The sequence below is a fragment of the Sminthopsis crassicaudata genome, chromosome 3 (assembly GCF_048593235.1).
Source record: "Sminthopsis crassicaudata isolate SCR6 chromosome 3, ASM4859323v1, whole genome shotgun sequence".
Taxonomy (NCBI): domain Eukaryota; kingdom Metazoa; phylum Chordata; class Mammalia; order Dasyuromorphia; family Dasyuridae; genus Sminthopsis; species Sminthopsis crassicaudata.
This window is the reverse complement of record NC_133619.1, coordinates 15215531-15229720: the sequence shown is the minus strand read 5'-3', so window position 1 is coordinate 15229720 and position 14190 is coordinate 15215531. Positions and strand designations below refer to the sequence as shown.

The window sequence follows — 14190 nt, the reverse complement described above, 5'->3', positions numbered from 1 at the left end:
TTAAGGTGCTTTAGAGACATTATCTTATTGATGCTCCCATATTGCAAATGAGAAAATGAGAGCTCAAATGATTTGCTCACAGTGACACATTTAATAAATGTCTGAGGAGGATTTGAACTCATTTTTCTGATTCTAGTCCAGCCCTCTGTTATTGTGCCATCTGGCTTGTATGTCCGTGGTCTTGGAGAGTTTACTATCTTGTTGGAAAGATGAGATCCACAGAACCCCAAAATGTGAAGGAAGTCCCTTGGAAGTCCTCCATCAGAGCCCTACATTTTACAGTTGAAGAAAAGCATCTCAGAGAGTAAAATTCACCCAGTATTCATGTTAGAGACAAAAGGAGGAGCCGGGCATTCTGATTCCAGGATAGACAAGAGTTGGTTCAGTAACAACGCAAGCCACTATAAGAAGAGCATTGAGGGCATGGTTTGCCAAGTTACCTGTTTCTGTTGTGTTGTTCAGTCATTTTAGTCCCATTTTTTTATGAGTCCATGTAGGTTTTTTTTTTGGCAGAGATAATGGAGTAGTTTGCCATTTCCTCCTCCGGTTCATGGCACTCTATCCCCTGCCCCATGTAGTTGCTCTAATGCTATTATAGCATTTAATAAAAAGAATGATCTCCAAGCAGCTGGGTTAATCATATTACAAGGATGAGGGACGATGGAAGTCGGTGTCATATGGGGTATCGGATTTACATGGGCACAGTATGGTAAGGCCTGGAGGTTCTGCAAACTTTGAAGGATGTATCAGTGCAAATGAGCTTATTGATATACTGAATTATTTGCATTATGGAATGAAAAGAAGCAAAGTTTGAGACTAGGAACAAAATAGGATGATACTAAATGACAAGCACCTTAAAGGTAGATTCTGGTCATATTTTTATCAATTGCTAAGGACTTACTTGATGGAACTTTGTTGATTGAATGGCACCGCAACATGAGCGACAAAAAAATTTACTTGCCTGTTGTTTAGTTGTGCCTTTCTCTTGGGACCCCATTTAGGGTTCTGTGAGCAAAAATACTGATGAGGCTTGCTATTTCCTTCTCCAGCATTCTAATTTACAATTTTATTTTACAATCTATTTTACTTCTCCATTTTACAAGAAAGGAAACTAAGGCAGAGTTCAGTGGCTTGACCAGGGCAAGTGGATAGATTTTAACCCAGGAATCTTCCTCAGTGCAGGCCTGGTGTTCTATCCATGCACCATACCCTCATTAATTTGAGGGTCCATCTGCACTTATCATCCAGGAGCATCTGCAGGTCCAGGATGGCACATTGGGGAAAATCCTGATTTTGGAGTGCAAGGATGTGGGTTCAAATCCCAGCTCTGCCATTTATTATGTATATGATCTGGGACAAATGAGGTAGGAAATGGGGGGGGGGGGAGAGAAGAGAGCAGAGAATTAGCATGTATATAGCACCTACAATGTGTTGGGCACTTTTTATAGTAGCATCTCCTTTGAGCCTCATAACAACTTTGGGAGGGAGGTACTTTTATTACCCCCATTTTACAGTTGAAGAAATTGAGGCAAACTGAGGTAAACTGACCTGCCCAGGATCACACAAGTATGTGTCTGAGCCTGGCTTTCAGCTCAGATCTTCCTGATACTAAATCTTGCACTCTATCCTCTGGGGTCATCTTGCTGCCTCACTCAACCATTCTGGTAAATCCTCGCCAAAGTCATTTAACTTCTGTGGGCCTCAGCTTCCTCATCTGTAAAATGAAGTAAATGGTCTATATTGCATCTAAAGTCCTTTTCAGCTCATAGATCCCCTTACACTTCCCAGAAGTATATGATTCAAAGACATTTTCTCTTAATTGTTATGTTTTTGAAGAAATAAGTAGAAATGTTCTTTACATGACATTAATTATTTTTTTAAAACTTATGTATTCAAAATTTATTGACATAGAAACATAAAATAAGATTGATATTTTATCATTTTTCAACTCATAGAATCTCATATTTGGAAACTATCTCAGGGCTTCTTAAACTTTTTCCACTTGTGGCCTTTTTTTGTCTGAGAAATTTTTATGGGACCTGGGTATATAGGTATATAAAATAAGTCGAACATTTACTGATAATAAATCATAATTTTGTACCCCCACATTCAGTTATACAACCCAGTTTAAAGAGCTTTAATCTAGCATGACATTAATTCTTTTTTTTTTCTTTTTTTTTATTTATTTCTTTTTTTTATTATAGCTTTTTATTCACCAGACATATGCATGGGTAATTTTTCAGCATTGACCCTTGCAAAACCTTCCGTTCCAACTTTTCCCCTCCTTCCCCCCATCTCCTCCCCTAGATGGCAGGTAGACTAATTCATGTTAAATATGTTAAAGTATATGTTAAGTACCATATATGTATACATATTTATACAATTATCTTGGTGTATAAGAAAAATCGGATTTAGAAAGAAGGTAAAAATAACCTGAGAAAAGAAAACAAAAATGAAAGCGGACAATAACAGAAGGAGTGGAAATGCTATGTTGTGGTCCACACTCATTTCCCAGAGTTCTTTCACTGGGTGGAGCTGGTTCTCTTCATTACTGATCAATTGGAACTGATTTGGTTCATCTCATTGTTGAAGAGAGCCACAGCATGACATTAATTTTTAATAAGACTTTTATTCTTAGAAAATGAGTTGAGTGAAAAAGGCATCACTAAGATTAGGAATATTTATAAGGATTTCTCTTAACTGCACTGAAAATTCTTTTAAATGGTTTTCATATTATTTTCTCAGTTTGAAAAATTGGAAAAAAAAAACACCAAATATAAACTAGACGACCTACTATTTAATTCACATTTAAACCCAAAGTCTTTCTAAGGCTGAGAGCTAACTGAATGTCATTATTGTGACCTTGGGGAAATGTGCTCCATTTTTTCACATGAATTTTCTCTTCAGGGCTCATTTCTGGAGCCGCTGTCCACACAAAGCCTATCGGTGCAAACTCTCAGATCCTTGTGGGAAAAGACCCAGATAAAAGGAACTCACAGTTTTGAAACTGCGATGATACAATCTCCATTTCCCCATAAGAAGGTAAGCATGTTCCCAGAAACAATCTTTTAAGTTGTTAATATTTTGTTGTAAGGAATTTTGTTTCTGTGTTTTATTTTACTTTGTTTCTGTAGAATCAAAAACAATACCTGACATTTTTGTTGTACATCAGACATTTTCAACCATCCCACTCCTCACGATCTCATTTGGGGTTTTCTTGATAAAAATACTAGAGTGTTTTGTCATTTCCTCCTATATTTCACTTTACAGATGAAGAAACTGAGGCAAACAGAGTTCAGTGACTTGTCCAGAGTCACACACTAGTATCTGAGGCCAGATTTGAACTCGGGGAGATGAATCTTCTTGACTCTAGGCCTATCTGTGCTCTGTCCACAGCACCGCTATACACATAGTAGGCATTTTGTGAATACATCTGATTGGATAATTAATAGTGTCATCCTTTGTTCTCTTCCAACCAGGGCAGGAACCTTGGGACTCTTGGGAGAGTATTTGCACTTTTTTTGGCAGCATAGAAAATTGGGCTTAGCACTTTTTTAGAAATTTAGCAAATTTAGCAAAAAGGAGCTCACCAGATGGCCAGTTTTTTCTCCTCCATTACTCCCTTCTTTGTTCTGCTTGCCCCCTCAGTCATTGCCAGGGCCCAGATTCCTGGCTGTGGTTATGTTTCCACTGCCTTTCATCATTATGCTCAATGCCTATTTGCATATGATAACATAGTGGAATAGACAGATCTGGAAAATAGGCTGGTCAGTTTGGAATGAGAAGGAAGCTCAGAGGTAATCTCCTTCAACCTTTCCCCTTCCCAAATGAGGAAAAGAAAAATGATAGGAGGTGAGTGGTCTAGCTAAGTGGTACAATGGATAGAGCTCAGAGTCAGAAAGATCTTTCTCATACCCTTATTAACTGTGTACTGGGACAGATCACCTGCCCTCTGTCTGCCTCAGTTTCCTTATCTGTAAAATAGAATTAATAATAATGCCTACCTCCCAGGATAGTTGTGAGAGTCAAATGAGATAATAAGGATAAAGCTCCTAGCCCAGTGCCTGGTGTAGAGTAAACTCTCTATAAGTGTTATCCTACTGGGGAGTTGGGGGGCTTTCTAGCCCACACATGAGAAGGTTTCCCCAGAAGAACAGGTAGGTGTGAACCATTTTTCCCAATGGGACATGAAGGTGGAAGCAGACACACTGGGGCACTGAGAGCTTAGTCAGACTTGGAATTTGCCAAGCCCTTCCACCGCATCTCAGGCTATCGCTAGCCATGTTTACTTGTCTCACCACTGGACTTTGATGCCTGGGAGAGAGAGTGAAGCTGACAACTTTGGGCAATTCCTAAATCCACTTCCCTAGTGAGTCAAGAGATCACAAGTAATTTCACTGAACCTGAAGGACAAATAACAATGGTAAGACTTAAAATCAGATACCTTGTTGTCAGTTAACAACTCAACAAACATTTATTGAGTTCTTAAAATGTTCCAGACCCTGCCAGAGGTGCTTTAGGTACTCTAAGGATTAGCAGATGAAAGGTACCGTGTTGTGTGTCAAAGTCCTTCCCCTGCCACATCCTGGCTGTGTGACACTATCCCTGTTCCATAACTTCCTAGTGCCCCAGGCAATGATCTGGGGTTCAAAGAAGGAACTTACTGGGATTGCTAAAGGCACCTTCCTCATCTGGGCATTCCTATTATAAGTGAAAGCACAAGTCCAATCTCTGTCCCTCACATCCGAGAAGCAGTTTTGTGTCATGATGGAAGACTTATCATGAAGGCTTCTGACTCAGACTGACACTGTGATTCTAGCAGAGTCCCTTATTCTCTCCAGGCCCTTAGTGGCAAAACTTCAGGAGTTCCCTTACCTAGAATTCACCACAACAATAAAATCAGAGACCAACTCCCATCTGAGAAAATAGAAAAGCAATTCTTCCCCAAGAGAGCTAGCCTGTTGAGCAACACCTGCATTTATCTTGAACAAAGGGCACTTGGCTGATGAGAAAGTCTCATCCTCAGCAGAATAGCTATTTGGTGGTTATGGACCATTAACACTGACTTTCCTTCCTGAACATCTGTCGCTGCTGGCTGCTGTAAACAGAGAGTGATGCTGTATTCACCTACAACTCGTGACCCACCTCGAGGAAGTGAGCCCCAAACCAGGCTTAAAGCGCCACTTTAGCTGCATCTTCCATCCAACCTGCCTTTCCACAGAATCGCTTGACACTGGGAAAGGAGACAAACCTATGATAAAGGGGACATTGTATTCCTTCTGATTTCTAACAGAAGCCCATCAAGGAAGTGCCCCCTGTACAAAGACAGATCCAAAGCAGCCCCTGAAAGATCATGTATAGATATTTGTGGAAACAGCAGAATTATAGAATATGTTTTAATCATATTGAATTACTTGCCATCTAGAGGAGGAAGTGGGGGGGAAAGGGAGGGAAAAATTTGGAACAAAAGATTTTGCAAGCGTGAATGTTGAAAATTATCCATGCAGATATCTTGAGAATAAAAAGCTTCAATTTAAAAAAGAAATGTTAAAATTTTAGAAAGAAGGAAGGAAGGAAGGAAGGAAGGGAGGGAGGGAGGGAGGGAGGGAGGGAGGAAGGAAGGAAGGAAGGAAGGAAGGAAGGAAGGAAGGAAGGAAGGAAGGAAGGAAGGAAGGAAGGAAGGAAGGAAGGAAGGAAGGTAGGAAGGTCATGCACATAAAGCATGAGCTCCTTGAGGGCAGGAACTGTCCTTTGCCTCTCTTTATTTTCCCAGCACACAGTGCTTGGAACATAGCAGATGCTTAATAAATGTTTTTTGATGACTTTGCAAACTTTTAAGCATTATATAAATGGTATTATTTTATTATTTATTCATTAGTTCTATAACTTCTTATTAATTTATTTATTTTCTATAAATTAAAGTATATTATTACTAATTTAATTGTTAATGTGATATATAATGATAAATAATATATATTCTTCTACTGATTAAAAAAGCAGTGTAACATGGGAGATATCGAGACTAGCTTGGAGTCAATTATAATAGATCATTAAGAGCATTTCTAGAGCTCTTTGATGTTTACAGAGCATGCTATCTTATTTGCACCTGAAAAGAAACCTGGGAAGTGGGGAGGGAAAGAAATAAACATTTAAATACTCCTGCTATGTACCAGATAGTGTGTTAATTATTTTCCACAAAATATTATCTCATTTGATCCTCACCACAGCACTATAAAATGTTGTTGTTTTCCCCAACTTACAGTTGAGGACATAGGCAACTGGATGTTAGTGTCCTACCTAGGGCCACATAGTTCACATATGAGGAAACTGAGGCAGAGGAGTTTTAGTGTTTTGGCTAAAAGTCCCACAGATAATAAGCATCCGAGTTACTCACATCTTCCTGCTCCCAAGTCTAAAGCTCCACCTACTGAGCCAGGAGGGGGCCCAGACCTATGAAAACCAGGTTTCAGCCTTCCTCTGACCCTTACTCACTGCAGGGCTATGGACAAGCCTCAAGCTCCCTAGGCTCTAAGCAGCTGTCCAAGATCTTAAGGCTGACCTCCTCTGGAAGCTCCTGATGCTGAGTCACTGGTCCAAACCCTGTCCCGATTCTCAAAATGCAATGACCACAACCCTTTTGGAAAGACTAGCAAGAGCCCATCCACACCTGCATTGTACTGCCCTAAATCATCCTGCCCATATCTCTTTGGCCAGGGATTCTCCAAACCCCCTTCTCCTTCCCTCCTCTCAGTCTGGGATTCCCGTGTCTACCTCCTGCCCCCAAGTCAGTGTTGCCCAAAATACCAGCTGAGCTCCCTTTGGGTTTCTCCTTCCCTGTGGCTTATTCTCCTCTGATCTCTGGAAAATCCTATCCTGGGCCTTTTGCCCTTCTCCCCCACACTAAGCTAATAGCATGGGCACAGTTCCACGTGTGGGCTGAGAATCAGAATGGAGGCAGTCCCCTCTACCCCTGTCGAGCACATCCTGTCCCAACAAAGACCTCATAGTCTCCTTCTTTCAAGCTAGGGCTTGCTGCCCCTCCTTTTCCAAGTTGCCGTCTGACTGGAACCACGTTAGGCTCTGGGGCATTCAGGGAAGGAGACCCTCTGGGGCGCCAGCCCCTTCTCCCAGCTTCCTCCTGACAGGAGAATCACCTTCACTCCAAGCAGCAGTGTATAAACATTTCACAAGCTCCAGCCAAGTTCCTCTATTCCCTGAAGCACATTAAAGAGTGTTTCATGTCCTTGAGTTCTGGGCCACAAATTTCTCTTTTATGACTATCAGCTTCCTTCCTAGCTACTCACACTTCATTCTCCCACATTCTTTGAAGGTTGCCCTCTCTTTATTTTTTTAAACCATCTTTTCTGAAGCAGGACATTCCCTTCCTTCCAGCTTTTCCACACAAGCAGGTGAGATTTGAAACTCGGTCTATGACTTGTATTATTTGTCTTTGTAGTGTTGAAGCCTAAGAAGGACAGACTATAAAGTACTTCTGCATTGGACAGGCCTGGCTGCCTTTCTCTAGGGCATGGATTAACTTTGGGTCCATGAACTTGTTTTTTTTAAATGTTGACCATTACATTTCGATATAATCGACTTCCTTTGTAATCCTATGAATTTTATTTTATGTAATTAAAAATATGATTAGAAAGGGTCCATAAGCTTCACCAAATTCATTGCTAGTTCTACTATTAGTAGACATATTATTTTTAATATTACTGTTAGTAGAAGGCTCCAGACCACACACAAAAAAATATTAAGATCCTCTGTTCTAGTGAGAGATGTAAGAATTGCCTTTTAAATTCTTTCTGGTTTTGGGAGGGTTATAAATAGGTCTCCACAAATGAAATTTTATATTCTGCTGGGGAGAGGGGAGAATATGTGTATATGTATATATATATATATATATGTATGTATGTATATATATATATATATGTGCACATGTGTATGTGTCTGGATATTCATATATTAATAGGTGCATTGCATGAATGCACATGTGTTTTCTTATATTTGCTATGTATTTATACTTGTACACATGTGCACTTGTATGCACACATATACATATATGTATATACATTATACGTGTGTGTGTGTGTGTGTGTGTATTAATCACCAACTACTGCCCTGAATATAAAACTCACCCACTGAGAAGATCAGAGGGGGAGGTCAGGGTGTAGACATGCGGGGGAGTTTCATTATGTATACGTAGGTTTGGTTATTGAAAGTCCATTGGTCTGAAGGGTCAGAGTTGAGGAGTGTTGAGCTGCAATGAATGAAGTGAATGGTATCAGTGTATGAGAAACAAAGTTCTGAATGGTTATCATGGGAGATGTGACTCAATTTCTCTCCCATTTTTTGATCATACTGACTGAGTTTCCATGGTATTTCCTGTGAAGGTGACCACCATTGTAGATGTTTGACCATGAATGTCTAGAGCTCAGAAAAGGACTGAGGGATGGAGTCATAGAATTGGGGTCTGCATGAACCCAGCAGTTACACGAATAAGATTGTCCAGAAAGTGACTGAGAGAGAAGATGAGAGATCAAGGACAAAATCTTGGGACACCATCACCTGAAGGAGCAAGGGAAAGAATGAAGGGCCGGTGAAAGAAAGCTAGAGGAAGCAGAGAAGTAGGAAAGTGGAAAGGATGTGGTATCTCTAAAGCAGTAGCCAGGAAGAGGGAGTAGAGAATGGAGAGGTCAGGGACTGGGAAAAGTGAGAAAAAGCCACTGAACTTGGTGGCTTGGGGGTCATTCGAGACTGTTGAGGCAGCAAGTCCAGTGAAGTGATGAAGTGGAAATCGGGGTGGAAGAAGTTGCAAAGGGGCAGGGAGAAGTGGGGGTAATGGGGACAGGAACTTTTTCTAGAAGTTGAGCAGTGACAGGGAAGGTTGAGACAGGGAAACAATAAGCCAGATAGAATTGAAGTAGCAAAGGAAGCTTTATTATCTTGGCTAATTCTGAGAGTGTTCAGAAAATGATTAGAGAGAATAAGGGGAAAGAGAGATGAAAATGGAGAGAGGCTTGCCAGCTACTCTGGATTCTTACGCAGCCCTTGGCCCTTTCATGGTCTACTTGGAGGTAGTTATAAACATGCATAAAATTAAGTAAGAACAAGGACTAGTTTGCACCACACTAAGACAGGTCAGATTCATCGCTGCTACCCAGATAAAGGAGAGACATTGAGAAACTCATACCACACCATCCACTTATTTATTTTTTTTTTAATTTGGCTTTCATTCCTAAATGCTGACAAACCAGAAGGGTTCCTAAGGAAGCCAAACCTACAGCAGAGTCACTGTGGAACATAACTTCTGGCCCAAGTTCATTCTGACTTCCAAACTGGAAATGTCCCAGTTAAAGACGGCCACATAATATTCCAGTGAGTCTTCCACGGTTGCGAAATGTTTGTTCTTTTAAATCACCCAGTTAAAACTTAAGGGAACATGTTGGATACTTGCTCTTGCATATATTTATGGCATCACTCATTTTACTCTTATTTTAAACCATTAATTGTTCTACCTCAAAGAAGATTTACCATACATTCAATTTGGAGATGTGTTAAAAGTTGAACTCTATGAGAGTAGCTTGGATCTCCACAGCTTAAGAATTCATCACCCAGCAGCAACACTGTGGGCAATGAGCCCTTCTATCTTGCATGATCCTAGCCCCAGAGGCTCCCCCCCCCCCAGATGAACAGTGTATGTGCCCTAAGTACAAGCTCCGGCACGAGCTAGCTGGCCAGAAAGACTTCAAGGACAATCCTACCTTCTGAGGACCAGGTTAGCCAATCATAATCAACAATGACAACAGTAATGATACATAGCATTTATAAGAGTACTTGAAAGTTTGCAAAGCATTTCAAATATATTATCATATTTGAACTTCATAATGTATGAAAAAAATTCCAACTTATTTCTTTTTTTTTCCAACTTATTTCTTGACACAATAACCTGTATTTAAAAATCCAATGTTCTCCCAATGACTATATGACTACCCAATCTTAAAAGTGTCTAAATTATAAGTAATCCAGAGATTAATGGAAAAATACACTGTAGTCACATGGCCTGTAGATTATTGCCAACGATGACTTGTGTACAAAAGGTGGGAGAAAACAAAAACACCTCCAGGAAATGTATGCTAAGGAAAAGAGCTGAACCAGTTGGACAGAAAGCAAAAGTAAGGGATATCAGTTGGGTCGCTCAAGTGCTCTACTTAGGCTCCATGAAATGTTAAAAGGCTTAAGTCTCCAGTTCCTTGGGGAAATCTTTTATGGGGCATGAATGGTGGAAGAATTTCAGAGAATGAAAAGGAACAAATGACTCATGACCCGCAATGTTGGAGGGAGTGCCCCTGTTGTTAAGAACACGCATCCATTGAAGCATTTGGGAACATAAGATCAGGAACTTGTTCTGAGTAGATCCCATTCTCATTAGGGCAGCAAGTTTTTCATTTCATTATTCAGTTGAACACATTGTATTAGTAGTGATTAATTACCTCCATGAATGAACTCCTTTCCTAGTTGAGTGAGTCGTTCTGACCCTGACTCCTCAAAGACTGTGCCAGCAGAAAACAAACTCAGATGGGTCCTGCCATGCTAGAAAGGCTTCAGAAATGACCCCAACAGAACATCGCTCAAACATAAGTTTGGCTAAATGCAAAGCTCCTTGGTAGAAGGTTGACAACTAAGTAATGAACAAGTTAAAGTCATTTCAAATTATGAAGTCCACTAAGACATCATAGAAGGTTTGTAATCTGCATTGTTGGAGGCAGTAGCCACATCAATGAAATCAGATCTTTTAAAGTATTGACTTTTGTGTTTAGGACTATGAAGGTATGAAAAAATCCACAAATTATCTACCCTAAAGGAGTCTGGAATCTAGCTGAGGAAATAAATGAGATAGTTCAATAAAGAAAAAAGTTATCTTGGGTTAAATGCCAGCATAAGTGGTACAGATTTTAAATAGAATAGGAGGGCAGAATTAAGAGCGATTGGTAGCAGTTGAGGAAAAGCTTTGCAGCAAAGGAAAGAGTCGAGGCAGACACTGAACAGATCAGATTTGGAAAGGTGGAGAAAAAGAAGCACTAGATTCTCTGCAGAGCTAACAGGATGAACAGATGTCCAAAAGAGCATGGAATTGTTCATTGGGTAATGATTCTGGCTGAGCTGGTCTAGAGGGGATATATCTGAGAAGGAACAGAAGATAAGGTTTGTTGGGAAGGATAGAACCAGATTATGAGTTCTCATTTTGCCCTGTGGACTATGATGAGACATTTTTGGGAGATGGAAAGGTGGGAAGAAATCAAAACAAAAAGAAATTCATTGGATGTGAAGAACAACTGAAAGGGAAAGAGCAATGGTTATTCCATAATTATGCTCCTATGAGAAGAGAGGAGCCATTGACAGAATGAGAGAAGTTGAAGAAGAGACTGGCTTGGGGAAAAATGGAGTTTAGTTGAAGATAGACATTGAGTTTGAAATGAGTACAGGACACTCAAGCAAGAATGCTGAGATAGAAGCAAGTGTGGACTAAGAAATAAAGAAATGACCCTGTGCAGAAATTAAACATATGATCTGGATCTCATCAAACTGTGCTTTCTAGAGAGGTTTTGGAACTCTAGTTAGTATTAGGAATGTTTGAGAGTTATATTACTTGAACACAGGTTTATTTTGTCATCTATGTAGTATCAAAAATCTCACACAACTCAGTGTATTCAAGTTAGGTGGTCTGGGTGTGATTTAGGAGCAGAGATTGAAAACTGCCCTCTAGGGCCTTTTTTTATAAGTGTGACTTTGGGGATGTGTTAACTTAATAAATTCAGAGTTCCAGTCCATGTTTAATCCCTGCTATCCCTGAATTTTGTCTATATTTCATTTAGATTCAGTGGTTCTTAATTCTTTTCTTTTTCTTTCTTTCTTTCTTTTTTCTTTTCTTTTTTTTTCCCCTGAGGCAATTGGGTTAAAATTGCCCAGGGTCACAGAGGTAGGAAGTATTTAGTGTCTGAGGCTGGATCTGAATTTAGGTCCTCTTGACTTCAGGGCCAGTGCTCCATCCACTGCGCCATCTAGCTGCCCCTATTTCTTAATGGTTACAAACCATCATAAATGATTCCCATATAATTTATTGAGGTCAGATAATTTGGGAAGCTTTTTGGACCTGACTAGAAATGAAATTCAATTCATTAAGAACAAGAACAACATTTGTTTCTCACATGATAGAATCTCTTTGGTTCGCAATCATGGTTCTGAAATTTACAATTAGGAAAGGGAAAAACAAAACTGATTTTATATGGAATTAAAAGCATTTATTTGTAATATATTTTTGCATTTTGTACATAACTAATTCAATGCTATAAGCATGGTATGGATTGCATGTAAGGCTCTATGCTAAGCCACTGGAAAAATACAAAGACAAAGAGTAAAAAGCAATCCCTCCCTCAAGAAGCTTCAATTAAACTGAATCAGAGAAGCGGAGAAATGTTGTCTTAATTTTTCTCCTCCCTTAGTTTTTCATAATAAATTGTGTTTTCTAAACCAGACCATTCTGCAATGACATGTCTATTTTACTACTGTTCTGTACATTCCAGCATAACCATCCAGATGTTACATATCAGCATGATACAGAAAAACACATTTATTCTGTAGTTTCAGAAAATAGTTGAAATTATTCTATTATCCAGGGAATGCAGGAATGGAAACATTCTGAAATGTTATGGGTTTTTTTCCTCTTAACCCAATAATGGTTTGGAATTCTTTTGTAAATAATAAATCATTGATATTTGTATTAAACAAAAAAAATTTCAACTCCTCGATTATGATTTTAATAATAATAGCTCAGATTTATGTAACATTTTAGGTTTGCAAATTATCCTATGTAGATTATACCTTTGGATCCTCACCACACCCCTATCAGGTAGGTGTTATTATTATCACTATTTTATAAGTAAGGCTTAGAGAATTTAAATGATCTGCTTAGGGTCACAAAGATAATAATTGTCTGGGACAGGAATTGAACCCATATTTTTTACTCTATAAGTAGAGTTCTATCTATTCTGCTCACTGAGAGTTCCAGACGTGGCTGTGACACTAGCTGTCTGATGTTAGATAAGTCACGTAGCCTGTTTCAGCCTCAATGCCTTCACCTGAAAATTCGGTGTATCTTTCTTGCCTGACTCATAGGAGATAATATAGATGAAAGTGCTTTGAATGTTGTAAAGTGCTTTATCAATGAATAATTATGATAGTTAAGATTTATTTTAAGCACTTCATAAATGTTATTTTATTTTAATCCTTACAATGACTCCTGTGAGTTAAGTGTTATTATTTCAGATGCTAGGTTAGCTCAATGCCACAGGTATGCCTCCTAAAAAAGAAGGAAGGATGGGTTTATTCTTTAGTGATCATTAGTGATTATTATTTGCTAGCGATCAGACATCAGAAGTCAGAGATGACTTGTCCAGAGTCATACAGCTGGTATAGTGTACAAGGCAAGATTTGAATTCAGATCCTCCTGATTACAGCACAAAGGGCAAGGAGAGATAAGAAACAGAGAGAAAAGAACATTGATTATGATTCAACAAAGAGACTGAAAAAAGAGGAAGGTTGTTGTTTGTCATGAGGTGGTGTCATTGTGCAAGTGAATTGCTTTTAAATGAGGGAGGGCTATGAAAAGTCATCAGACTCACTTTCTCCTCCAGAACCATCTGGTTTCAGGGGCAAAATAGAGATCAGGATGACTGGAGATGCCCCTCTGAGAGGTAGCAGAACCAGGAAAAAACAGTCACCTGAACTGCTGAGAGACGGGAGCAGAGGCAGTGCATTGCTTGAGTTCACACTCTATTGTTTGCTCTGAGTTCCATCCACTGTGTCACCAGACAGGCTCAAAGGACTAAGTGATTGCTAGTAGCTGGAGAGCTTCATGAAGGAAGTAAGCCTGAGAAAAGACAGGGATTGGCTTTTTAAAAAAAAATATCAAAGTTTCTTTGTCATTCAATTTCAAGCAATTGCTTTTGGGAGGCTGGACATTTGTCCCAAAGAGAGATTCTTTCCTCACTTCCTCACAGCACTTGAGGGAGACGGGCGAGAAGGACTCCTCTTTTTGAAACTATTCTAAGACATAGCATTGTCCATCTGGAACTAAACAATTAGGTCCAGACAACTCACAATTTATTATACTCACAAATTGTAATT

General features: G+C 39.5%; 1 protein-coding gene across 1 annotated transcript in view; it reads left to right on the top strand.

The window, feature by feature from the left end:
* The window catches only part of VEPH1 (ventricular zone expressed PH domain containing 1), a 189035-nt gene that overhangs the window by 137345 nt on the left and 37500 nt on the right, over nt 1–14190 (top strand). Inside the window, 1 exon segment of the mRNA XM_074298072.1 lies at nt 2908–3042. Within this exon segment, the coding sequence (XP_074154173.1) occupies nt 2908–3042 (135 nt within the window).